Source organism: Schistocerca piceifrons, chromosome 2 (assembly GCF_021461385.2).
Source record: "Schistocerca piceifrons isolate TAMUIC-IGC-003096 chromosome 2, iqSchPice1.1, whole genome shotgun sequence".
NCBI lineage: Eukaryota > Metazoa > Arthropoda > Insecta > Orthoptera > Acrididae > Schistocerca > Schistocerca piceifrons.
The window spans coordinates 146,208,552-146,234,801 of record NC_060139.1 but is presented as its reverse complement, the minus strand read 5'-3'; the positions used below and the strand labels follow the sequence as shown (position 1 = coordinate 146,234,801).

Sequence of the window (26,250 nt, the reverse complement as noted above, 5' to 3'; positions counted from 1 at the left end):
TCCCACACTGCTGAGCAATATTCAAGCAGTGGGCGAACAAGTATACTGTAACCTACTTCCATTGTTTTCGGGTTGCATTTGCTTAGGATTCTTCCAATGAGTCTCAGTCTGGCATCTGCTTTACCGGCGATCAACTTTATATGATCATTCCATTTTAAATCACTCCTAACGCATACTCCCAGATAATTTATGGAATTAACTGCTTCCGGTTGCTGACCTGCTATATTGTAGCTAAATGATATGGGATCTTTCTTTCTATGTATTCGCAGCACATTACACTTGTCTACATTGAGATTCAATTGCCATTCCCAGCACCATGCATCAATTCGCTGCAGATCCTCCTGCATTTCAGTACAATTTTCTATTGTTACAACCTCTCGATATACCACAGCATCATCCGCAAAAAGCCTCAGTGAACTTCCGATGTCATCCACAAGGTCATTTATATATGTTGTGAATAGCAACGGTCCTACGACACTCCCCTGCGGCACACCTGAAATCACTCTTACTTCGGGAGACTTCTCTCCATTGAGAATGATATGCTGTGTTCTGTTATCTGGGAACTCTTAAATCCAATCACACAATTGGTCTGATAGTCCATATGCTCTTACTTTGTTCATTAAACGACTGTGGGGAACTGTATCGAATGCCTTGCGGAAGTCAAGAAACACGGCATCTACCTAGGAACCCGTGTCTATGGCCCTCTGAGTCTCATGGACGAATAGCGCAAGCTGGGTTTCACACTATCGTCTTTTTTGAAACCCAGGCTGATTCTTACAGAGTAGATTTCTAGTTTCCAGAAAAGTCATTATACTCGAACACAATATGTGTTCCAAAATTGTACAACTGATTGACGTTAGAGATATACGAGGGCTATCCACAAAGTACATTAAGTTTTGGAATTAAAAATAAATAAAGTATTGGAAATTTTTTTTATTATATACAGATGAAAGCCACACTTAAATACAACTTTTCTACATAGTTGCCATTTAAATTAAGGCACTTATCGTAGTGATGGACGAGCTTGGAAATTCCTTCGTGTAAAATTCGGCCGCCTGCGCCTTCAACCACGTGGTTACCTCCTCTTGAAGCTGCGCGTCGTCATCAAAACGCTGCATAGCCAACCACTTCTTCATTGCTGGGAATAAGTGAAGTCGCTCGGTGCCAGGTCGGGACTGTATGGCGGATGAGGAAACAACTCCCACTTAAAAGATTCGAGAACTTCACGAGTTGCATTTGCCGTGTGGGCCCGGGCGTTGTCGTGAATCAGCAAGATCTTTGAGCCCAACTTTCCCCTGCGCATGTTTTGTATTGCTCTTCTGAGGTTGTGCAGAGTTTGGCAATACCTTTGAGAGTTTATTGTAGTGCCTCTTTCCAGGAAATCCACAAAAATCACACCTTTTCTGTCCCAAAAGACAGTCGCCATCACCTTCCTTGCCGACATTGTCTGCATGCATTTCTTGGGTTTTTGGGGGGAATTTGTGTGCCCCCACTGCATTGACTGCAATTTTGTCTCGCAGTTCACATGCTTAACCCATGTTTCGTCACCAGTAGTGATGCGATCGAGTAATGAGTCGCCATCTTTCTTGTAAGCGTCCAAAAATGTTAACGCTGCAGCCATTCGCTGATTTTTGTGAATCTCTGTCAAGATTTTTGGTATCCATCCTGCACAAAACTTGTGGTATCCAAGCTTTTCGGTAATGATTTCGTGCAACAAACTTCGTGAAATTTGTGGAAAACTCATAGAGAGTTCCGTTATTGTGAAATTAACGGTTTTCACGGACCGCGGCATCGACTTTTTTGACAAGTTCGGCAGTCACTATGCTGGGTCTTCCACTTTGCTCTTCGTCGTGGACATTAGTTCGGCCACTTTTAAATTTTATCACCCATTGACGCACTCCACCTTCAGTGATTATGTTGTCCCCATACACTTCACAAAGCTGCCGATAGATTTCTACCGGTGTACAGTTTTTTGCAGTCGGAAACCTTATCACAGCATGCACTTCACACTTCGTGGCATTTTCTATTAACGCTGACATTTCAAACTGTCACAGTAACTCAACAGAGTACAGCACGCACCTCTCACTAGCACGGCAGGATGCCGACTGAGTGGCGGAATGCCATGACACCAAGATGGCCACGTTAGCCCCGCCCCTAACGGACATAAACGAAAACGTAATGTACTTTGTGGATAGCCCTCATAGGTCTATAGTTCTGCACACCTGTTCGACGTCCCTTCTTGAAAACGGGGATGACCTGTGCCCTTTTCCAACCCTTTGGAATGCTACGCTGTTCTAGAGACCTACGGTACACCGCTGCAAGAAGGGGGGCAAGTTCCTTCATGTACTCTGTGTAAAATCGAACTGGTATCCCATCAGGTCCAGCGGCCTTTGCTCTTTTGTGCGATTTTAATTGTTTCTCTGTCCCTCTGTCATCTACTTCGGTATCTACCATTTTGTCATCTGTGCGACAATCTAGAGAAGGAACTACAGTGCAGTCTTCCTCTGTGAAACAGCTTTGGAAAAAGACATTTAGTATTTCGGCCTTTAGTCTGTCATCCTCTGTTTCCGTACCATTTTGGTCACAGAGTGTCTGGACATTTTGTTTTGATCCACCTACCGCTTTGACATAAGACCAAAATTTCTTCGGATTTTCTGCCATGTCAGTACATAGAACTTTACTTTCGAATTCATTGAATGCCTCTCGCATGGCCCCTCTCACATTACATTTCGCTTCACATAATTTTTGTTTGTCTGCAAGGCGTTGGCTATGTTTATGTTTGCTGTGAAGTTCCCTTTGCTTCCACAGCAGTTTTCTAGCTCGGTTGTTGTACCACGGTGGCTCTTTTCCATCTGTTATGATCTTGCTTGGCACATATTCATCTAACGCATATTGTATGATGGTTTTGAACTTTGTCCACTGATCCTCAACACTATCTGTACTTAAAACAAAACTTTTGTGTTTAGCCGTCAGGTACTCTGAAATCTGCTTTTTGTCACTTTTGCTAAACAGAAAAATCTTCCTACCATTTTTAATATTTTTATTTACGGCCGAAATCATTGATGCAGTAACTGCTTTATGATTACTGACTCCCTGTTCTGCGTTAACTGTTTCAAATAGTTCGGGCCTGTTTGTCACCAGAAGGTCTAATCTGATTTAATTCGATTACATTCTATTGTCCTTGTTTTGCTACTGTTGATGTTCACCTTATGTCCTACTTTCAAGACACTGTTCATTCCATTCAACTGCTCTTCCAAGTCTTTTGTTGTCTCTGGCAGGATTACAATGTCATCAGAAAACCTCAAAGTTTTTGTTTCTTTAATTCTTACTCCAAATTATTATTATTATTATTATTATTTTTTTTTTTACTGCTTGCTCAAAGTAAAGATTGAGTAATACTGGCAGTAGGCTACAACCCTATCTCCCTCCCTCTCAACCCTTGTTTTCCTAGGATGGCCCCCCCCCCCCCCCCCAACTCTTATAAGTGCTGTCTGGTTACAGTGAAAGTTGTAAATAGCATTTGCTCCCTATATTTTACCACTACTACCTTCAGAATTTCAAAGAGAGTATTCCAGTCAACATCGTCAGAAGCTTTCTCAAAGTCTACGGATGCTATAAACAAAGGTTTGCCTTTCCTTAACCTATCTTCTAAGATAAGTCATAGGGTCAATATTGCCTCACATATTTCTACATTTCTCTGGAACCCAAACTGATCTTTCTCAAGGGCAGATTCTACCCATTTTTCCATTCTTCTATAAAGAGCTTGTTAGTATTTTGGAACCATGACTTATTAAACTGATAGTTCAGTAATATTCTTAACTGTCAGCACTTGCTTTCTTTGGAATTTGAATTATTACATTTGTTTGAAGTGTGAGGGTATTTTGCCTGTCTCGTACATTTTGCACACCAGACGGAAGAGTTTTGTCATGGCTGGCTCTCCCGAAGCTATCAATAGTTCTATGGAATGTCATCTACTCCTGGGGCCTTTTCATTGTTCGGTCAAACTCATCTCGCAGTATCGTATCTCCCACCTCATATTTATGTTCAACTTTGAAAAGGCATCACTGTTTCACTAGTCCACTTACTCTAGGCATTTCGTTCAGGTCTGTTGTCCTTAATATTGCGCTATCATTAGTTGTCATTGTGTTTATTGCTGTAGCTACCATTCTAGTTTCATCCTGGTTATTTTACCTTTCTAGTTTCATCCTGGTTCTTTTACCATTCTAGTTTCATTCTGGTTCTTTTACCATTATAGTTTCATTCTGGTTATTTCTAAGGCTATTATGGTTCTTAAGAATGTAGAAAATGAAGAATACTGAATGGTGCATTTTTCATGAGAAATGAGAGATTAATGACTTTTTCCTACACAATTCTTTTGAGAAACCTCAATGTGTAACACGTACAAAATGCTTAAATCAAAACAAAGGTAATAATCTTGCTTGACATTTCTCTTCCCTCCATGAAGCAACAGACAGATGCCACTCTCATGACAACAATGCCCTTCTGTCAATAACTTAAAAAAAGAGGTACAACAGTTGATTGAACCACTGAATCTTAAAGAACAGAGTTTCACTGCATCATATGTCTCATGCTTAAAATTAGCTAAGGCTCAGAAATGCATCAGTTATGGCCTACTCATAAAATAATATGCAGTAGAAATGGCAAAAGTGTTTAGTTTCAATGAAGCTGCTGTACATTTTGAAACAGCTGCTCTGCCACTTTATACTGAATTCATGGTATGGTGCATAACATAAAAAAGAAACAATAATTTAGTTGCAAAATGTTGGTACTATGTTTTGTGTGCTTGAACACAAGTTCTGATTGAACAGATTTTAGTCAAATACTAATTTTTTGTGTAATAAATGATGACTTTGAGTACATGAAGAGTTACTCACTTTAGAACAATGGGTCTGGATATTTTAAAGCAGTTAAAAGTTGTGTTGACAAACTTCGTGGGTTTAAAAAATGCTCTGTAATTTTTACTGATGGTAAAATGGTTTCATTAGTCAATTATAGGAAATGTCAGGATGATGACTGCAATGAAAGACCTAACACAAATTACAAGTACAGTATGTTGAGGAAATTGGACTCTAACACAAGGAAAATTTAAACAATTTTCAGAAGTCGTTTCCAAAATTTGTTGAGTGAGTGCAGAAAAATGTGTAACTAGTTTTTTTGCTTTTAATATAGGAATATAACTTTTTCAAGTTTCTGACTAGAGAAGTAAAATCTGAGCTGACTGAGTAACATTTTCTTTTTATCAGAAGCAACATTTACAACAGATTTTAGAAATCATTTACGTAATTTCAACTTACATCTGCAAAGAAGGAAACACACATAGATATTAATGTATTCTGCTGTAAACTTTTGTTGTTTAAATTACAGTTAAATAAGGGAAATTTGTGTTATTTCCAGAATTGCAATGGACTGAAACAAGAATACACGAGAGTAAGATTTTCAAGTTTTACTTCCATTATTGGGGAAGCCTCCTACGAGTTTGATAGGGTTTTTTTGTTTTATATAGCTGGATGTCATGTTGTTTCATAATCCAGTGAATGTTAGTTTTGTTCAAGAAGAAGTTTGCAAGCTACAAAATGATGCAATCATGCTGTCCAGAACAGAAACAGATCCTAAAATTTTGTAACTATGCCACAAGATTGGTACCCAAAAATCACAGACTTAACTCTTCAAATAAAATCTCTTTATCTGGTCAACGTATGTTCGTGAAAGTACATTTTCTTCAATGAAATACATTAAATCTGCTCAATGTAATGAAATCTCGAATGAATCGTTCGAACATAAACTCCATTTCACTACGACACAAATTGAAATCGAATTGTAGGACTTCTCAAGACCAACAATAAATGTAACTTAAACATTTAAATATCTCATTATGTAAGTACAAGAGTTGAAGACAAATAACTAAATAAAAATCAATGTTTAGTTGTTTATGTATTTGCAATAAATTAAAAGGGAACAAGTTGATGCAGATGAATTTAGCTTCACTCAAAAGAAAGGTATATGAAATACTAACACTGAAGTGTTATTACTCAGTGGATGAATTCATGCAGGACAAACTGGAAATTTGAGCTGGATAAAATGTGTTATATATTCCAAGAAATATCCTTGTAGTGTTATTGTTTGTTAATGTAAAAATCATTGTAACTGTATTATAAATTTTTGACATGTCTCGTGTACCCAAACCAAATGGATTGCAAATGCACCTCATGAGATGAATAAAACGCAATTCACAATTATGTCTTTTAGTGTTTGCATTTCGGGAGTTGATGTTGTAGAGCTTATGATGCACGACAGCTGACAGTCATGCGGCGTGGTTGTGTTAGGGCCGTGATGTCACCACTCAAGTTGAGTTGGAGGGCAAAGCACTCACTGGAGGGGCACGACTCATGAGCCATGCTTTGCCAGGCCCGCTCTATATACTCCTTTCAGCTTTCCCTTCTTTGCTTAAGACTAGTTTTCCATCTGAGCTCTTGATATTCATATAGCTTGTGCTCTTTTCTCCAAAGGTGTCTGTAATTTTCCTGTAGGTGGAAACAATCTTTCTCCTAGTGATATATGCTTCTAAATCATTACATTTGTCCTCTAGCCATTCCTTTTTAGCCATTTTGCACTTCCTGTCAGTCTCATTGTTTAAACATTTGTACTCCCTTTCACCTGCTTAATTTACTACATTCATATATTTTCTCCTTCCATCAGTTAAATTCTATATTTCCTGTGTTATCCAAGTATTTCTACTAGGCCTTGTATTTTTAACTATTTGATTCTCTGCTGCCATCCCTATTTCATCTCTCAAAGCTACACATTCATCATCTACTGTACTCCTTTCCCCTGTTGTTGTCAATTGTTCCCTAATTCTCCCTCTGAAACACTCAACAACCTCTGGTTCTTTCAATTTATCCAGGTCACATCTCCTTAATTTCCTACTTTTTTGCAATTTCTTCAGCTTTAATTTTCAGTTCATAACCAGTAAACCGTGGTCAGAGTCCTCATTTGCCCCTGGTAATGTCTTACATTTTAAAATCAGATTCCAAAATCTCTGTCTTACCAGTATATAATCAATGTGAAACCTTCCTATGCCTCCAGGTCTCTTCCACATACACAACCTTCTTTCATGATTTTTAAACCAAGTGTCAGTGATGATTAAATTTTGGTCTGTGCAAAATTCTACCAGGCAGCTTCCTCCCTCAATTCATTCCCCCAGTCCATACTCGCCTATTATTTTTTTTCTTTCCCTCCTATTTCCCAATGTCTAATTCCAGTCCCCCATCACAATTAAATTTTCATCTCCCGTAACTATCTGAGTAATTTCTTTTATCTGATACATTTCTTCAATCTCTTCATCATCCTCAGAGCTAGTTGGCATTTAAACTTGTACTACTGTGATGGGTATGGGCTTTGTGTCTGTCTTGGCTGCAATAATGTGTTCATTACGCTGTTCATAGCAGCTTACCCACATTCCTATTTTCCCATTCATTATTAAACCTATTCTTCCATTACCCCTGCTTGATTTTGTATTTATAACCATTTATTCACCTGACCAGAAGTCTTATTCCTCCTACCAACAAACTTCAGTAATTTCCACTATATCTAATTTCAACCTATCCATTTCCCTTATAAATTTTCTAACTGACCTGTGTGATCAAGAGATCTAACATGCTACGTTCCAATTTGTAGAACACCATTTGTGTTTCTCGTGATGATGACATCCTCCTGAGTTGTCCCTGCTTGGATATCCAGATGGGGGCTATTTTACTTCTGAAATATTTTACCCAAGAGGATACCGTAATCATTTAACCATACTGTAGAGCTGCATGCCCTCAGGAAAGTTACAGCTGTAGTTTCCACTGCATTCAGCCATTCATGGTATCAGCACAGCAAGGCCAGTTTGGTTGATGTTAAAAGGTCAGACCAGGCTGCTGTCCTTCAGGAACCACATGTTTGCTGGTCTCTCAACAGATACCCCTCCGTTGTGGTTGCACCTATGGTATGGCTATCTGTATGGCACAAAAGCCTCCCCATAAATGGTGAGGTCCATATATGTATAATCAAAACTAAAATCTTGAATTTCTTTGTGACTTTCAGACTGCATCATTGTGAGTGAAGGTGCCAACACAATGGATATAGGAAGATCAGTTCTTTCCAACATTCTTCCGAGGCACAGGTTGGATGCTGGTATGTATTGAATACTGTTACAATTATTGTTCACTTCTTATTCATGTCACTAATTCTGTAATACTGCATCACTGTTGTCATTTCTAGGAATTTTGTGTAATTTTTTTATTAGGATTGCATTCACATGATGCAACAGAACCTGAAGGGAAAAAAGGGAGGCAAACAACTCTATAAGTTGTGTTTGCTATCCATCACTTAAATCAAACTGAAGAAAACTTAGGTATAATCCTGTCTTTGTGACAAGATGTTAATTGTTGGGAATGCACTGTAGTTTGATAAATAAGCTAGAATTCAATTATTTGATTGGATTCACAAGGTAAAATTTCCAGATGTGTTTTAACAACCTTTGTGAATTACATGTATCAACAGCCATGACACATTTTTATCATTTTTGTGTGCATTGGATGATGTACAGTAACCTCATCTTTGATGCCTGAAGGAATTATTTAAAGGTTTCCTTCTGTGCCCCTAAGATATGCTAATCAGTAAGGACAATAATAAATAATGAGGTGTATTGCAAGAGGTATGTGAGCTGGTTTGAGAGATATTTATTTCTGAAAGCTAACTACAACAACAAAATGTCATGGGTTGCAACCTCTTAATCAAGGGGGTCCTCAGTCATGGCAGTGTCTTGGAACAGGGCGAACTATGATACAGTTTACAGTATTTTCTTTGACGTCGTCTGGTGGCGCGAGAAGACAAGTGCTGAGAAGGGAGACATTAACACAGTGTTTTGCTAGAACAATGTCCATTCCCAAGTCTTGTGTGTCCATGGGCAAAAACAGGAGAAAGTTCAATAGTGAGACAGACTTGCCTGGCGGTCAAGGTAGCCAGGACATTTAGAGAGAAAACTTGTTTTGGTGATGTGCTTGGTGGTAAAGAGCTGCCAAAATGACCAGGAATGAAATGGTAATAAACCTGCCTGGCACTCACTGAACTTCACCCACTAAAGTACACTCCACTCCACTCTGTAATCCAGATGCTGATACTGTGGGAGATGAACTGGGTATCTGGCCTCAGACTCAGTACAGCCGTAGTTAAGGAATGCCTCTAGTGGGGGGACAGATGGGGAAGGCAGCACAGAAGACATGGTGGCACTTCTCTCGTTGACTGGAACACAGAAGAATGCAGAAACTGGGCAAGGTGCGAAATCCTGCTGTCAGTGTGAACTCCAGTAAAGTGTGGTAGCTGACGATGTGAGCCACATGGTGTTGCGTGGGATCAGTTGTTGAGAACACAGCTGAAAGATACTGCCTCATCAAAGCAAGAGCACAGGCTGGTTGAGTGACAGTTCGGCATGCTTGATCCCTGGAAAGCATGGCAGTCTAAGGCCTACCTGTGGTGGAAGTGAGCAGTGCGGGTGCTGGGTAGGTGCAGAGTTAGCTTGATAGGCAGGAGCTTAGCTTGCACAGTATATGGTGGCCAATGCACAGTGACCAGTTTTCATCCAAAGCACTGGGTGAGTTCATTAGTTTGTTCATGAGGGAAGGCAGATAAGGGTTTTCCACCTTTTGGTGGGTCAGTGATAACAGAATCAAGGTGTGGACCCTGTGATTTGTCTCAAACAATTTTACAGAAACTATTAGGTAAAAAAAAAAATCATTTTTGTTTTACTTATAGCTGTATTTGTCAGGTCCATGATGATAATGTGCCCATCATCGTTAATGGTCATAGTTATTGTGATATTTACATGAAAGTAAGACACTGCGCGAAATTCAGAAAAATGTGCAATGAAAAATAGAGATAGCTATAATTTTGCATTTGGTGCATATTACAAAATATGTTGTTGTGTATGAAATTTAGCTAATGTATTGAGTTTTTCTTTAGACTTGGGTAGAGATACATACTATCATCGATCTTGAGAAATTTGATCTGATGTAGCACACTCATTTGTGATTGCACCGTGCCAGTGATACAGCCAAAGTGAAATGTCTACAACATCCCTCATATGTCATAAACTGTTTCAGATATCGAAACGAGATGTTGGCAAATGAGAGCGTGCAAAAAGGAGAGTATTTCACAATAGTGTTATTATGTAAAACTGTATTATTCCAATAACTACAGATTAATTCAGTGAAAGAATGTAATCGATAGCTGGTGAAACAAGAAATACTGTGGGTTTTGGAACAACATAAGTAAAGACATTACACATCTTTTGGATGAGAATCTGCTTTTTCATAAGCTACTGACCTTGCTTTTGCTCTGTTCCTCAGTTAATAAACTTAATAAACCACTGTTTCAGAATTCTCTCGCAGTTGTGCCTGCACAATATGTTAGTGAGGTGAGACTGTGTAAACTCAGCAATGTTTTGACAAAAGAAGTAAATATTAAAATGGCAGCCAGAAAAATGTGTAGGTTTTACTCAAATTTTACTCAAAAGTCGCCATTAATGATGTTTCTCTGAAAGTTACAAATGGTTAACAAAGCAGGCAAAAATAAATTGCTGCATTTTCAGTGGAAATCTTTTTAGATACTGACAAAAGCAGAGGTGACAGTAGCTCTTTCTGAATGGTCAGCATGCAAATGTGGGAGGGCCCCACTTAGTATTTACAAAAAATGTGAGCGTAGGCTTCAGTTTAAAACTGCACTTCCTCTCCAGCACATTGAATTTCCCGCACAGTGCTCTGAGCAACCACACACCACTGCCACTCTCTCCATGCTTCCCCAGCTGGCTGTGTTTCTAGCAGCCCCTCAATTCGTGCACACTGTAGGAGGACACATTGCTGTACAATATGTGGAAACCATAAAAAATCCTCAACATGCTGAAAGAAAGGAGAAAATAATAAACAGCATGTCGACAATCTGTTAAGCAGCATTATAGAAATGCAACAAATAAAGATATGAAAAAGGTACAAGAAGAATAGTTTTCAAAATAAATTTTTGCAGAGATTGATGAAAACATGACAAAAACTAATGCAGGACAATCATAGAATAACCAGTTTAAAGAAAAGCTTTTAGTAAGAATACAAAACAAGGGAAACAGATTTATTTATTTATTTACTACTTTCTTTATTTACTTATTTGTTTATGCAGCATATGACCAAGCACTATATTATTACACTATGCAGAATAACAACACATGAAGATCAGTGGAAAAGGAAAATTAGTGGTGTGTAGAGAAAATGATGTTTCAAAAGATTTATATGTAAATGTTCTGCAAAATGTGATTAGTGTAGATGATGATGATGATGATGATGATGAGCATTATCCACACCTACTAAGAGAGGACTATAACAGAGTGCTGAAGGGGCTAAAAGATCATAAGTTCCAGAAACTGGTAATATCCTTCAAGAATTACTAAATGTTTATTACTATTCCTAATAACTAAAGTTTAGTTACTAAATTAAATGCTAATTACTAAAGTTTAAAAAACCAAATTATTTGTGCTCTGTACATGATGAGAGAAATGCCCTTAGAGTTGGATCAAACACATGTAATAAACATTCTCTTTTCCCAGCAATTCAGTGGAATATCTGAGGTAATAATCGCATTATAAAGACATGTTGTTGTGGTCTTCAGTCCAGAGACTGGTTTGATGCAGCTCTCCATGCTGTTCTATCCTGTGCAAGTTTCTTCATCTCCAAGTATCTGCTGCAACTTATATTCTTCTGAATCTGCTAAGGGTATTCATCTCTTGGTCTCCTTCTACGATTTTTACCCTCCACGCTGCCCTCCAATACTAAATTGGTGATCCCTTGATGCCTCAGAACATGTCCTACCAACCAATCCCTTCTTCTAGTCAAGTTGTGCCACAAATTTCTCTTCTCCTTAATTCTATTCAATACCTCCTCATTAGTTATGTTATCTACCCATCTAATCATCAGAATTCTTCTGTAGCACCACATTTCAAAAACTTCTATTCTCTGCTTGTCTAAACTATTTATCATCCACGTTTCACTTTCATACATGGCTACACTCCATACAAATACTTTCAGAAACGACTTCCTGACACTTAAAAATCTATACTCAATGTTAACAAATTTCTCTTCTTCAGAAACGCTTTCCTTGCCATTGCCAGTCTACATTTTATATCCTCTCTACTTTTATCATTATCAGTTATTTTGCTCCCCAAATAGCAAAACTCATTTACTACTTTGTGTCTCATTTCCTAATCTAATCCCATCAGCATCACCCAATTTAATTCGACTACATTCCATTATCCTCGTTTTGCTTTTGTTGGTGTTCACCTTATGTCCTCCTTTCAAGACAATGTCCATTCTGTTCAGCTGATCTTTCAGGTCCTTTGCTGTCTCTAACAGAATCACAATGTCATAGGTGAACCTCAAAGTTTTCATTTCTTCTCCATGGTTTTTAATTCCTACTCCGAATTTTTCTTTTGTTTCCTTTACTGCTTGCTCAATATACAGATTGAATAACATTGGGGATAGGCCACAACCCTGTCTCACTCCCTTCCCAACCACTGCTTCCCTTTCATGCCCCTCTACTCTTATAACTGTCATCTGGTTCCTGTACAAATTGTAAATAGCCTTTTGCTCCCTGTATTTGATCCCTGCCTCCTTCAGAATTTGAAAGAGAGTATTCCCGACAACATTGCCAAATGTTTTCTCTAAGTCTTCAAATGCTACAAACAGAGGTTTGCCTTTTCTTAATTTTCCTTCTAGGATAAGTCGTAGGGTTAGTATTGCCTCGTGTTCCAAGATTTTTATGGAATCCAAACTGATCTTCCCCGAGGTCGGCTTCTAACAGTTTTTCCATTCATCTGTAAAGAATTCGTGTTAGTATTTTAAACTGATAGTTTGGTAATTTTCACATCTGTCAACACCTGCTTTCTTTGGGATTGGAATTATTATATTCTCCTTGAAGTCTGAGGGTATTTCGCCTGTCTCGTACATCTTGCTCACCAGATGGTAGAGTTTTGTCAGGACTGGCTCTCCCAAGGCCGTTAGTTGTTCTAATGGAATGTTGTCTACTCCCGGGGCCTTGTTTCAACTCAGGTCTTTCAGTGCTCTGTCAAACTCTTCACGCAGTATCGTATCTCCCATTTCATCCTCATCTACATCCTCTTCCATTTCCATAATATTGTCCTCAAGTACATCGCCCTTGTATAGACCCTCTATATACTACTTCCACCTTTCTGCTTTCCCTTCTTTGCTTAGAACTGGGTTTCCATCTGAGCTCTTGGTGTTCATACAAGTGGTTCTCTTATCTCCAAATGTCTCTTTAATTTTCCTGTAGGCAGTATCTATCGTAGCCCTAGTGAGATAAGCCTCTACATCCTTACGTTTGTCCTATAGCCATCCCTGCTTGGCCATTTTGCACTTCCTGTCAATCTCATTTTTGAGACGTTTGTATTCCTTTTTGCCTGCTTCATTTACTGCATTTTTATATTTTCTCCTTTCATCAATTAAATTCAATGTGTCTTCTGTTACCCAAGGATTTCAACTAGCCCTCGTCTTTTTACCTACTTGGTCCAACGCTGCCTTCACTATTTCATCTCTCAAAGCTACCCATTCTTCTTCTACTGTATTTCTTTTCCCCATTCTAGTCAATTCTTCCCTAATGCTCTCCCTGAAACTCTCCTCAACCTCTGGTTCTGTCAGTTTATCCAGGTTCCACCTCCTTATATTCCCATCTTTTTGCAGTGTCTTCAGTTTTAAACTACAGTTCATAGTTAATAGATTGTGGTCAGGGTCCACATCCGCCCCTGGAAATGTCTTATAATTTAAAACCTAGTTCCTAAATCTCTTTCTTGTGTTGTTGTTGTCTTCAGTCCCTAGACTGGTTTGATGCAGCTCTCCATGCTACTCTATCCTGTGCAAGCTTCATCATCTCCCAGTACTTACTGCAACCTACATCCTTCTGAATCTGCTTAGTGTATTCATCTCTTGGTCTCCCTCTACGATTTTTACCCTCCAAGCTGCCCTCCAATGCTAAATTTGTAATCCCTTCATGCCTCAGAACATGTCCTACCAACCGGTCCCTTCTTCTTGTCAAGTTGCGTCACAAACTCCTCTTCTCCCCAATTCTTTTCAAAACCTTCTGATTAGTTATGTGATCTACCCATCTAATCTTCAGCATTCTTCTGTAGCACCCCATTTCAAAAGCTTCTATTCTCTTCTTGTCCAAACTATTTATCATCCATGTTTCACTTTCATACATGGCTACACTCCATACAAATACTTTCAGAAACGACTTCCTGACACTTAAATCTATAATCGATGTTAACAAATTTCTCTTCTTCAGAAACGCTTTCCTTGCCATTGCCAGTCTACATTTTATATCCTCTCTACTTCGACCATCATCAGTTATTTTGCTACCCAAATAGCAAAACTCCTTTACTACTTTAAGTGTCTCATTCCCTAATCTAATTCCCTCAGCATCACCCGACTTAATTCGACTACATTCCATTATCCTCGTTTTGCTTTTGTTGATGTTCATCTTATATCCTCCTTTCAAGGCACTGTCCATTCCGTTCAGCTGCTCTTCCAGGTCCTTTGCTGTTTCTGAAAGAAGTACAATGTCATCAGCGAACGTCAATGTTTTTATTTCTTCTCCATGGATTTTAATACTTACTCCGAACTTTTCTTTTGTTTCCTTTACTGCTTGCTCAATATACAGATTGAATAACATTGGGGACAGCCTACAACCCTGTATCACTCCATTCCCAACTGCTGCTTCCCTTTCATGCCCCTTCGACTCTTATTACTGCCATCTGGTTTCTGTACAAATTGTACATAGCCTTTTGCTCCCTGTATTCTACCCCTGCCATCTTTAGAATTTGAAAGAGAGTATTCCAGTCAACATTGTCAAAAGCTTTCTCTAAGTCTACAAATGCTAGAAATGTAGGTTTGCCTTTCCTTAATCTATTTTCTTAGATTATTCGTAGGGTCAGTATTGGCTCACGTGTTCCAACATTTCTGCGGAATCCAAACGGATCTTCCCTGAGGTCGGCTTCTATCAGTTTTTCCATTCGTCTGTAAAGAATTCATGTTAGTATTTTGCAGCTGTGACTTATTAAGCTGATAGTTCAGTAATATTCACATCTGTCAACACCTGCTTTCTTTGGGATTGGAATTATTATATTCTTCTTGAAGTCTGAGGGTATTTCGCCTGTTTCATACATCTTGCTCACCAGATGGTAGAATTTTGTCAGGACTGGCTCTCCCAAGGCCATCAGTTGTTGTAATGGAATGTTGTCTACTCCTGGTGCCTTGTTTCGACTCAGGTCTTTCAGTGCTCTGTCAAACTCTTCATGCAGTATCATATCTCCCATTTCATCTTCATCTACATCCTCTTCCATTTCCATAATATTGTCCTCAAGTACATTGCCCTTGTATGGACCCTCTATATACTACTTCCACCATTCTGCTTTCCCTTCTTTGCTTAGAACTGGGTTTCCATCTGAGCTGTTGATGTTCATACAAGTGGTTCTCTTATCTCCAAATGTCTCTTTAATTTTCCTGTAGGCAGTATCTATCGTAGCCCTAGTGAGATAAGCCTCTACATCCTTACGTTTGTCCTCTAGCCATCCCTGCTTAGCCATTTTGCACTTCCTACCGACCTCATGTTTGAGACGTTTGTATTCCTTTTTGCCTGCTTCATTTACTGCATTTTTATATTTTCTCCTTCCATCGATTAAATTCAATATTTCTTCTGTTACCCAAGGATTTCTACTAGCCCTCGTCTTTTTACCTACTTGTTCCTATGCTGCCTTCACTACTTCATCCCTCAGAGCTACTCATTCTTCTTCTACTGTATTTCTTTCCCCCATTCCTGTCAATTGTTCCCTTATGCTCTCCCTGAAACTCTGTACAACCTCTGCTTCTTTCAGTTTATCCAGGTCCCATCTCCTTAAATTCCCACCTTTTTGCAGTTTCTTCAGTTTTGATCTACAGTTCATAACCAATAGATTGTGGTCAGAGTCCACATCTGCCCCTGGAAATGTCTTACAATTTAAAACCTGGTTCCTAAATCTCTGTCTTACCATTATATAATCTATCTGAAACCTTCTAGTATATCCAGGATTCTTCCTTGTATACAACCTTCTTTCATGATTCTTGAACCAAGTGTTAGCTATGATTAAGTTGTGCTCTGTGCAAAATTCTACCAGGCGTACTCCTCTTTCGTTCCTTACTCCCATTCCATATTCACCTACTACGTTTCCTTCTCTTCCTTTTCCTACTATCAAATTCCAGCCACCCATGACTATTAAATTTTTGTCTCCCTTCACTATTTGAATACTTACTTTTATCTCATCATACATTTCATCATCCTCTTCGTCATCCATTTCCCTTTTTAAATTTTCTAACCAACCTGCCCGATTAAGGGATCTGACATTCCATGCTCCGATCCATAGAAAGCCAGTTTTCTTTCTAACGTCGTCCTCCTGAGTAGTCCCGCCGCGGTGGTCTCGCGGTTCTAGGCACTCAGTCCGGAACCGCACGACTGCTACGGTCGCAGGTTCGAATCCTGCCTCAGGCATGGATGTGTGTGATGTCCTTAGGTTAGTTAGGTTTAAGTAGTTTTAAGTTCTAGGGGACTGATGACCACAGATGTTAAGTCCCATAGTGCTCAGAGCCTGAGTAGTCCCCGCCCGGAGATCCGAATGGGGGACTATTTTACTCCAGAATATTTCACACAAGAGGACACTATCATCATTTAACCATACAGTAAAGCTGCATGTCCTCAGGAAAAGTTACAGCTGTAGTTTCTCCTTGCTTCCAGCCGTTCGCAGTATCAGCACAGCAGGGCCGTTTTGGTTAGTGTTACAAGGCCAGATCAGTCAATCATCCAGAATGTTGCCCCTGCAACTACTGAAAAGGCTGCTGCCCTTCTTCAGGAACCTCATGTTTGTCTGGCCTCTCAACGAATACCCCTCCATTGTGTTTGCACCTACATTACGGCTATCTGTATCACTGAGGCTTACAAGCCTCCCCACCAATGGCAAGATCCATGGTTCATGGGGGGGGGGGTTTAGAGACATAGTGGTTTATAAGGTTTATAAACCTCTGTTGATGACCTCACAGGAATAGTGAGGGTACTCAGTAATGTTAAATGAAACAAAATTTTGAAATTGATAAAGAATGCAGTGATGGATTATAGGTAAATTGCTCTGCAGTTCTACAATAACCAGAATGGCATTGTAGATGAGGAAGGACTGTGAGAAAGAATGTCAAATGGAGTCATAAAGATATGTGGTTTATCTCCACTGTTATCCAGTATGTGCATAAAAGAATGCAAAGAAATCACGAGAGCAGCATGGAAATGCAACTCAGACTGAAATGGGACGTTTTACAATAAAGTTTTAATGAAAAAAAAAAAAAAAAAAAACACTTAACATTCCAAGAAGGGCCCAAATGCATATTACCTTCTCCTACATACATCTTGCACATGTTTGGGCCTATGCATACCAACAGTTGTCCCAGTGCACCACGTACAAGTGAAGTAACATGGGGATGCTGGTGAACTGTATACCCTTCGCCATAAGTGCAAATGTAAGGAAACTGTGGAGGATTAATTAGAACTCTGGCAATACTTTTTGCCATACTGCTTCCAGTAATGCAATGGCAAGACCTGTAGCATGTGAAATACAAATGTGTACATAATTGAGGATGTCAAACCAGAGTTCAGGAAAGGGAATTTATCCTTCAGCCTAGAGATCACTCTCAACAGTAACTCAAGTTGTTCAGTCCTATCTAATCGTATGTTGTATCTCTTTTTATGTACTGTCCCCTCCATTTTTTGTTTCACATAATTCCCTATTATTGGCCTTTTCTCTCTCCCTCTCCCTCCTTGGTTTTGTGCACTCATCTCTTCTTCACTTTGGCCTGATCTTTGTTTATTCCTTTCCACCTCAGCCTTCTTGGAATCATCACTGTCTAATCATACTTACTTTGCATTGTTGTTTATTGCTGCAAGCTTTACACTCTTCTGGTGCTCTCTATTTGGCTCTTTTCTTCTCATTATCCCATCTACATTTGGTTGAATGGTTTGGTGAATACACTCTTGTTGTTCTCCATAATTTATTTTTAAAATACCTTCATACTTAAAAATTTATTTAAACAGCTCCAGAACTATAAACAGTAGATATTTCAGTGTATGCTTATAGCTATGATGTGATTGTATTGTAGGCACATTTGGAACAATGGGTGTAGGACTGGGATTTGGTATTGCTGCTGCCTTATGGTGCAGAACAAATTCACCAAGTAAACGAGTCCTGTGTGTTGAAGGAGATTCTGCTTTTGGTTTTTCTGGGATGGAAATAGAAACAATGTTCAGGTTAGTAATTATTTGAGTATATGCTACATCCCACCAGTTATAGTTTCGACCAACAATTGTGCTAATCATGTTAAGTACTTGGTCTTAATGTGTAACTGAGATGACTTTCCTGTGGTGTATTTAAAATCTGATAGCTTAGCTGTTTAATACACATTTCTCTCATTATTTTTATTATCATTCCCAGGTACAAACTGCCAGTGATAATAATAATTGTAAATAACAATGGAATATATGGTGGGTTTGAGAAAGAATTCTTCAAAGACTTGCAGGAAGCTGGAGAAATTACAAAAGTGTAAGTATCTAACAGAAAAAGAAAAATATCATTCAGAAATTTATTAATTTCATAAAAAGATAAAAAAGCTGACCACTGCTTGATTTTAGAATATTCAGCTGAAAGTACAGCCTGTAAAAACACAAACAATAAATGAAAATAATTAATTGTAGCTTTTGGAAACATAGGCTTCTTCCACAGTATGAAAAAAAAAGAGTAGGGGAAAAACAGAAAAAAAAATGTGGGAAGTAGGAAAGGGGGAGCAGTCAGCTTACTTGGAACCCAACTTAGGGGCAGCTATGGTGAATATGTATGAGGACTGACTCCAGTGAAGGAAATGTCAGAGGGACTAGAAAATTAAAACGAATAGATGTGTAAACACTATGCAAGTCTCAGCTCAAAGATGATATGAGATAGTAATTGTGTGTACTGAAGATGGAAATAAAAAAATATATTAAAATGAGGCAGGGCAATAATTGAAAAAAGAAGTTAAAAAGAATGAAAGGAGGAAAAAACAAGGAGAATTTGGAAGGCAAACATAGATGAGTCCAGGAGGGCGGCAGTGTGAAAGGATATTTGAAGTGCAAGTTCCAGTCTCTGGAATTCAGGAAAACTGGTGGCCAATGGAAGGATCTGTAATGAGATTTTTTCCAGTAGTATGTAAAACTTTTAGTAAATAACTGAGTGTAATATGTAACAAGTTAAAGACTGAATAGAGTTTGATGCTGATTTGTCACACTTTGTGGCATGCAAAAAAGTACTTGTAGGATAGAGCTCTAAAATAAGAACTCCTGGAAACAGAGAAATGTGTATTTTGTACATGGTAACATACAGTAAATCTGGTTTTAGTAACTTTCATTGACAAGGCATAAATCCATTAGTTTTTGTTGATTATATCCAGTAAAGATAATTATGTTATAAAAGTTGTTTCAAATAAGACATTTACATTCAGAGTGTACAAATTTTGTACCAGGATATTGATGTTTTTAAGCTTCAGTCGGTCTCATTTACGTTGTCCACTTAGTGACTACAATAGACAATATATGAAGAACTGGATAGTGGCTTGTTTATGACTTTAACACAACTCGATAGCAGCAGTAGGTTATGGTGCACACAAGTTGTTATTTACGTACTGACTCCCTCCATTCATTTGTTACAATATCATAAACGGAAGCAAACATTGATTGCTCGTCTTTTGTATTGTGGTTAAAATGGATTTTATGGACTATTCAGCTTGTTGTGTTGTATGTGCAGTGAAAACAATAACTACATATACGTAGCTGAAGTTTTTGAATTATTAAGTAGTGTGTTCAAAGTGCTTCCCATTTGTAATTACCTTATGGCATATTTTATTTTGCAGGACTCCACCATCTGCTCTGTCAGTAAATGCTCGATATGATAAAATGATGGGCATAGCTGGATATGATGGTTATTATTGTACAACTGTGCAACAGCTCCAGAGTGCTGTCCGGAATTCGCTAATGGTAAGGTCATGTAATTTACACGCCATCCTGTTACTAAACTAACTCTCTCTCTCTCTCTCTCTCTCTCTCTCTCTCTCTCTCTCTCTCTCTCTCTCTCTCTCTCTCTCCCCCTCCCCCCCCCCTCTCCCTCTCCCTCCCTCCCTCCCTCCCTCCCTCCCTCCCTCCCTCCCTCCCTCCCACCTCCCTCCCCTTTTTATGTTGTTGTCTCTTTAGCTGAGTATGTGTCGACTGTCTAATATCTGACCCCTAATTGTTTAATTAAAATTAAAAACTTTTAATTTTGTGTGTAATGTTTCAGTTCAATTTCAGCAAACAGAAAAACATTTTAGTGATTGTAATGCAAAGGATGACATGACATAATGTTCTGATCTTGGACTGCTACTTTGCTCTGTGCATTTCCTTGATAAAAACTAAACTCTTCACATTATTATAGAACTGTTTGTTATGGTGTTTTGAAACATAACCATTTTTCTCTTTTTTTCTGAACTTGAACTGTGGTTTTATTTCATGGGAAGTTTAATTAAAATCAATCAACTCACTGGCAATGTGTGAGCAGTTTCCTATAGAAATGTTCCTGTATCTTGTCAGAAAGTGAAAATGGTGGAGCTCTAGCAAAGTCTTACAGAGAAACTACAAACTGAAATATTTTTCCACTGTGTAAGTAGTGGATTTAGGCCTACAGGTATGCGTGGACTTCAAAAGGTCCTATTTTAAATGCAGTCAGCACTAACTTGAATGTATGTAGCAAATAAACAAATTTATAGTAACAGTTTTGTTGAACACAAGCACATCTACGTGTACATCTACAAACATACTCCAAAAGCTGCTGTATGGGATTTGGTGGGGATACTTTGTACCACAGCTAGTCTATTCCTTTCCTGTTCCAATCAGAAATAGAGCAAGGGAAAGATGATTGTCTATATGCCTCTGCACATGTCCTAATTTCTCTGTCTTATCTTCTTGGTCCTTAAGCAAATTGTATATTGCCGGCAGTAGAATCGTTCTGCAGTGAACTTCAAATGCCAGTTTTCTAAATTTTCTAAATAATGTTTTGCAAAAAGAGTGATGCTTTTTCTCCACGGATTCCCATTTGAGTTTATGAAGCACCTCCATAATACTCATGTGTTGATCAAATCTGCTGGTAGCAAATGTAGTAGCTTACCTCTGTATTACTTTCATCTCTTCCTTTAATTCGATTTGGTGGGGACACCAAACTCTCAAGTGGGCTCATTCATGAGTCACAGTAGTGTCCTGTACATGGTCTTCATCATAGATGAGCTACACTTTTGTAAAATTTTCCCTAATAAATCAAAGTTGACCAATCACCTTCCCTACTACTGCCGTACTTGCTTGTTTCATTTCAGATTGCTTTGCAATATTATGCTTAGATATTTAATCGATGTGACTGTCACACAGCTCACTACCAATTCCTTATTCAAACATCACTGTATTGGTTTTGCTGCTCATCTGCATTAACTTACATTTTTCTACATTTGGAAACTGACATTCACCACACCAACTACAAAATTTGTCTAAGTCATCTTGTATCCTCCTACAGTCATTCAGTGATGACACCTTCCTGTACACTACACAGCCATAGAGTGCTGCTTACCCTCTCCACCAGATCATTTATGTATATAAAGAATAAGAGCGGTCCTATCACACTTCCTTAGGGCATTCCTGATGGTACCCTTGGCTCTTATGAACACTCTCCTTCAAGGACAATAATATTCTGGGTTCTATTGCATAAGATGTCTTTGAACCACTGACATATCTGGGAACCTAATCTGTATAAGGGGTAGTAAATAGAAACGAGACAGATTGAAAAAGAGTGATTGAAGTGTTTATTGTTTCAAAAGTAATCACCATAACCCTTAATCAATGCTATCAATGCTGTCATGGAAAAATGTTTGCTGAAGGCTACAGGATGCTGACTGTACGCAGGTGTGCGCCTCTTCATCTGAAGCAAATCAACAGCCACAAATGTATTTCTTCATGGCTCCAAAAATGTGGAATTTGCATGGATAGAGATTAGGGCTGTATGGGGGATGTGTAAGGGCTTCCCAATAAAACTACTACAGTGTCGGCAAAACGTTCTTGGTAACATGAGGGGGCAGCCCTCACATTAGGATAAACGTATTAACAGTTATCGTGATCACTTGTCAAATAATAAACTATTTACGTAACGTACAGAGGAGATGTTGAGTTGCAGACAAGTACAACAAAGAGACAGCTATACATACGAGCTTTTGGCCTAAAGGCCATCTTCTAACTTGAAGAAAACACACACACACACACATTCACACAAGCACAACTCGCACACACACATGACCACTGTCTCTGGCCACTGAGGCTGGACTGTGAGCAAATGCGCCTGGTGGGAGAAGTAACCTGGGTGGTTGGGGGTAAGGAGGAGTGTGCACTGGGGAGGGAAAGAGATAGAAGGTAGAGGCTGTGGAGAGGGTGTAGTGCCGCTTGCGAGAGCATGCAGTGATGTTGTGGGAGATGGTGGGGCTGCTAGGTGCAGTTAGGAGGTCTCTTTGGGGGAGGGCAAGTGGGAAAGGAGAGAAGTAGCGGAGCAGGAGAAAGAAAGAAAAAAAAAGTCCCAACTGCACCAAGTAGCCCTACACTGTCTCCACGATGTCCCTGCAGCACTCTACCCTCCCCCACCCCTAACCTGCTATCCCTCCCCCTCCCTGCCCCAGCCTCCTCCTTACCACGACTAATCAGATTGCTTCTCCCATCAGGTGCATTACCTTGGTGGCCAGAGACAGTAGTCATGTGTGTGAGTTATGCTTGCGCGAAAGCTCATATGTGTTGCAGTCTTTTTGCTGTTCTTCCAGAATTTTCCGGTTGTTGAAACAATTTACTTACTTTTTCTCATTTGTCTCTATCTCATTTGACTGCCCCTTATATTTTTGGACCTTCATTAACAGTCTGCAGAGGGGCACCATGTCTAAAAGTTTTCCAGAAATCTAGGGATGTGGAATCTGCATGTTGCCCTTTGTCTGTGGTATGTCATGTGAAAAAAGGGCAAGTTGAGTTACTCTGTAGTAAATTGCTCATCCACAACCACTGATAAAACTTGTCACACCATGAGAACATTACTCAAGGTTGAAAAACAGTCACACTTTAATATGTCATAAAAAATAAATCCTTAGCAATGAAATTTGTATTGTAGTAATATATCAATGAAATCCATCAAACATGGCAAATGATTCAAAGTTGTTCATTATTCAAGTTTTCGTGTGTGTGTGTGTGTGTGTGTGTGTGTGTGTGTGTGTGTGTGTGTGTGTGTGTGAGAGAGAGAGAGAGAGAGAGAGAGAGAGAGAGAGAGAGAGAGAGAGACTGACTTTGAATTCTAACTGTGTTATCACACTAGTTATACTTTCTCATAGAATTTGTGGTAAATAACAGATACTCGCTCAAAAACAGCTGCAGCATTCACTTAATATACACTAGCCTGGTAAAAAGATTTCGCTTGTAAAACAGCCCCCTTGCTACTGCAGAGAAATGTATGCACTGTTCTGCAGCTTTTAATTTTGGTTTCATATAATGGTGAGGTAAAAAATGTGTCATTGTGGCAAGGAAATATTATCTTTTAGTAAAAAAAATGCACAAATTTTTTGACATCTCCTTACAGGCATTGAAAATTAAGGAATAGACTCTTCTTATTAAGTCTGTAAACATTTCCATTAAATGTAGCAGACAAAGCCTTTTTGATTAGTGTGGTCTTATAATTTATCCATTTAAACAAAACACAAACATCACGGCTACTTTAAAAGCAATAGAAGTAAAACTGGTCTGTAGCTGAAGTAGGACTTGACTAATATTATTCTCCAAAATGTATCAACATAGCAGAAACAAAAGTTTCGTGGATATTGCAGCCATCTGTTTGCAGAACTCTTACTGCAGTGCAGATATGCGTGTACATGGTATCACTTCTCTTGCTCTATATTAGGATTGCCAACTATCCTGTATTTCCTTGGAAATCCTGTATTTCACCTCCCCCCTTTTCTTTATTAGATCCTGTCTGTGTTTTGGCCCCACTTTTTTGTTAGATCCTGTGTCTTGTATTATTTTGAATTTATCCACATATTTTTTGAACTTTTCCAATGGTAGTTAAAATAACTTATTCCACCTGACATACTATGGCTTTCCGTACAACCTCAGGTCCTGCATAGGTGAAGATTGTTTATATGGTGAATTTTGTAATGCAAAGGATATTTTGAAGCAAGTTTGTGGATTAACGTTTTCTGTCTCTTGAGTGCCAAAAGATGTTCTGGTTTCCAATTTGCTGAAAATAATTGGATTTGTATTAACCATCCCTGGTTCAAATGTTGAGTCAGAGAGAATTTTTTCCCTAGTGAACAATAAATGGACAGAGGAGTGCAACAAATGTACCACCGAACTTATGAAAGTAGAGCTTCAAGTAACAGTGAATGCTAATTTTAACTGTAGGAATTCTGTACATACATAAAATCAGATGGATCTTTGCAAAAGGAAGCAAAATGAGTAAATAAACACAGGCAATAATGTACAATAAAACATGCATGCACATTTTAAATATATTCCCACTGTTCTTTGTAGAAAACAGTATTTAAAATGTTTATTTCGTAGGCTTCCTCCTTGATTACTTATTTTCTCTGTAAAAAGTTGACAACCCTATGCTACATGTTCTCAAGGTTCATTTAATGTACAATGTATGTAATGTGTTTCGAGTTCCTATTACTACAAATGCTCACACACTTCTGGATTACTATTTTCTATTAATTATTTGTGAACTTTACACTCTTCATAAATTTTACCCTATTACTTGTATTAATTCCCTGTTCCATTTCTCTTAAATATAAATTTCCAATATAATGAAAATTATTTTCACAAATATTGTTTAAGTAAATTTATTTTCTTAGATTCCTAAAAGATTCCCTTTTCTTTTTTATAGGTGAATGACCGACCCAGTATTATCAATGTCTCCATCAATCCATCAGCAGATCGCAAACCACAAAATTTTGGTTGGCTGACTGAATCTAAGCTCTGAGATTCAGCTTTCTTGAAATTTGTGTGCTGCCTGGGTACTTTTGCAATGTGCTGAGCTAGGAAGTCTTTGTATATTATGATACAACTGTTACAGATATGTGATATTTAGAATATCTGTGACTAAAAAGTATTATATTTAATTGGGATCCAATTTATGTGAATGTGGTTACATATATATATAAAAGGACAATTTTTATATGATTAAATTTATTATGTTTTGCTATGGTGACATCAGAAAAAAGACAATATAAAAAATTACAATTCGATAACTAGTAACAAAAAGGTATTAAAAGTACATGACATATTTAAGGCAATGAATTTCATGCAATGGTCATGTTTGTCTGCATACCAAGGTGGGCTACATATGTAAACTTTGTGTCATGGCAGAGTAGGTGTCAACTAGTTACTTTTGGCACTTTGTTCATGGAGGCACATCCAGCTGGTAACTTGGTACAAGCAGAAAATGTATGCTGTGGAAACAATCTGAATATACACTTAGCTCCAACTGAAAACACCAGATGGAAAACATTCGCAAGTGACCCCTTGTTTCTTCATGTGGGTATGGTGTTAGAACACTTGATAAGTAAATTACAGACCCATGATGTGGTGTGATGGAATCAGCTAAGATAGGTAGAAATTTAACAGGTAGATGACTTCCGGCTAATACACTGTCATCGGTCAGACGCCCTTGACAGCACCAGGAATACAGCAGTACCACAGACATAATTTCTTTATGGTTCTGAACTGTGGCAGTGACCTTGTTCATTAGTGTATTTTTCATACTGATCATGAATTGTTATGCCTTTTTGTTCTGGTACATGTTAAAACAACTACTGTTCTTATTAGTTGAGTTGGAAGTTTGTATAACAATAGGGTCAAAAATAGCAAGAGACTGTTCAAAGGAGTAGCACAGCCAGCTTTACCATCTCTTGCATTTGTGTATATTTACAATTTGTAATAATTATCAAATCAACATGAACACCATTCAAGTTGAGCAAGGTGACTTTACTCTGTGTACATACA

General features: G+C 38.5%; 1 protein-coding gene across 1 annotated transcript in view; it reads left to right on the top strand.

Moving 5' to 3' along the window:
• Positions 1 to 25,428, top strand: part of LOC124776971 (2-hydroxyacyl-CoA lyase 1) — a 130,544-nt gene extending 105,116 nt beyond the window's left edge. The window contains exons 8-12 of the mRNA XM_047252212.1: positions 8,104 to 8,193; positions 18,285 to 18,432; positions 18,617 to 18,724; positions 20,064 to 20,187; positions 25,133 to 25,428. Of these exons, the coding sequence (XP_047108168.1) occupies positions 8,104 to 8,193; positions 18,285 to 18,432; positions 18,617 to 18,724; positions 20,064 to 20,187; positions 25,133 to 25,228 (566 nt within the window). The 3' untranslated portion in view covers positions 25,229 to 25,428. The remainder of the gene's footprint in view (positions 1 to 8,103; positions 8,194 to 18,284; positions 18,433 to 18,616; positions 18,725 to 20,063; positions 20,188 to 25,132) is intronic.
• The last annotated feature ends 822 nt before the right edge of the window (positions 25,429 to 26,250 follow it).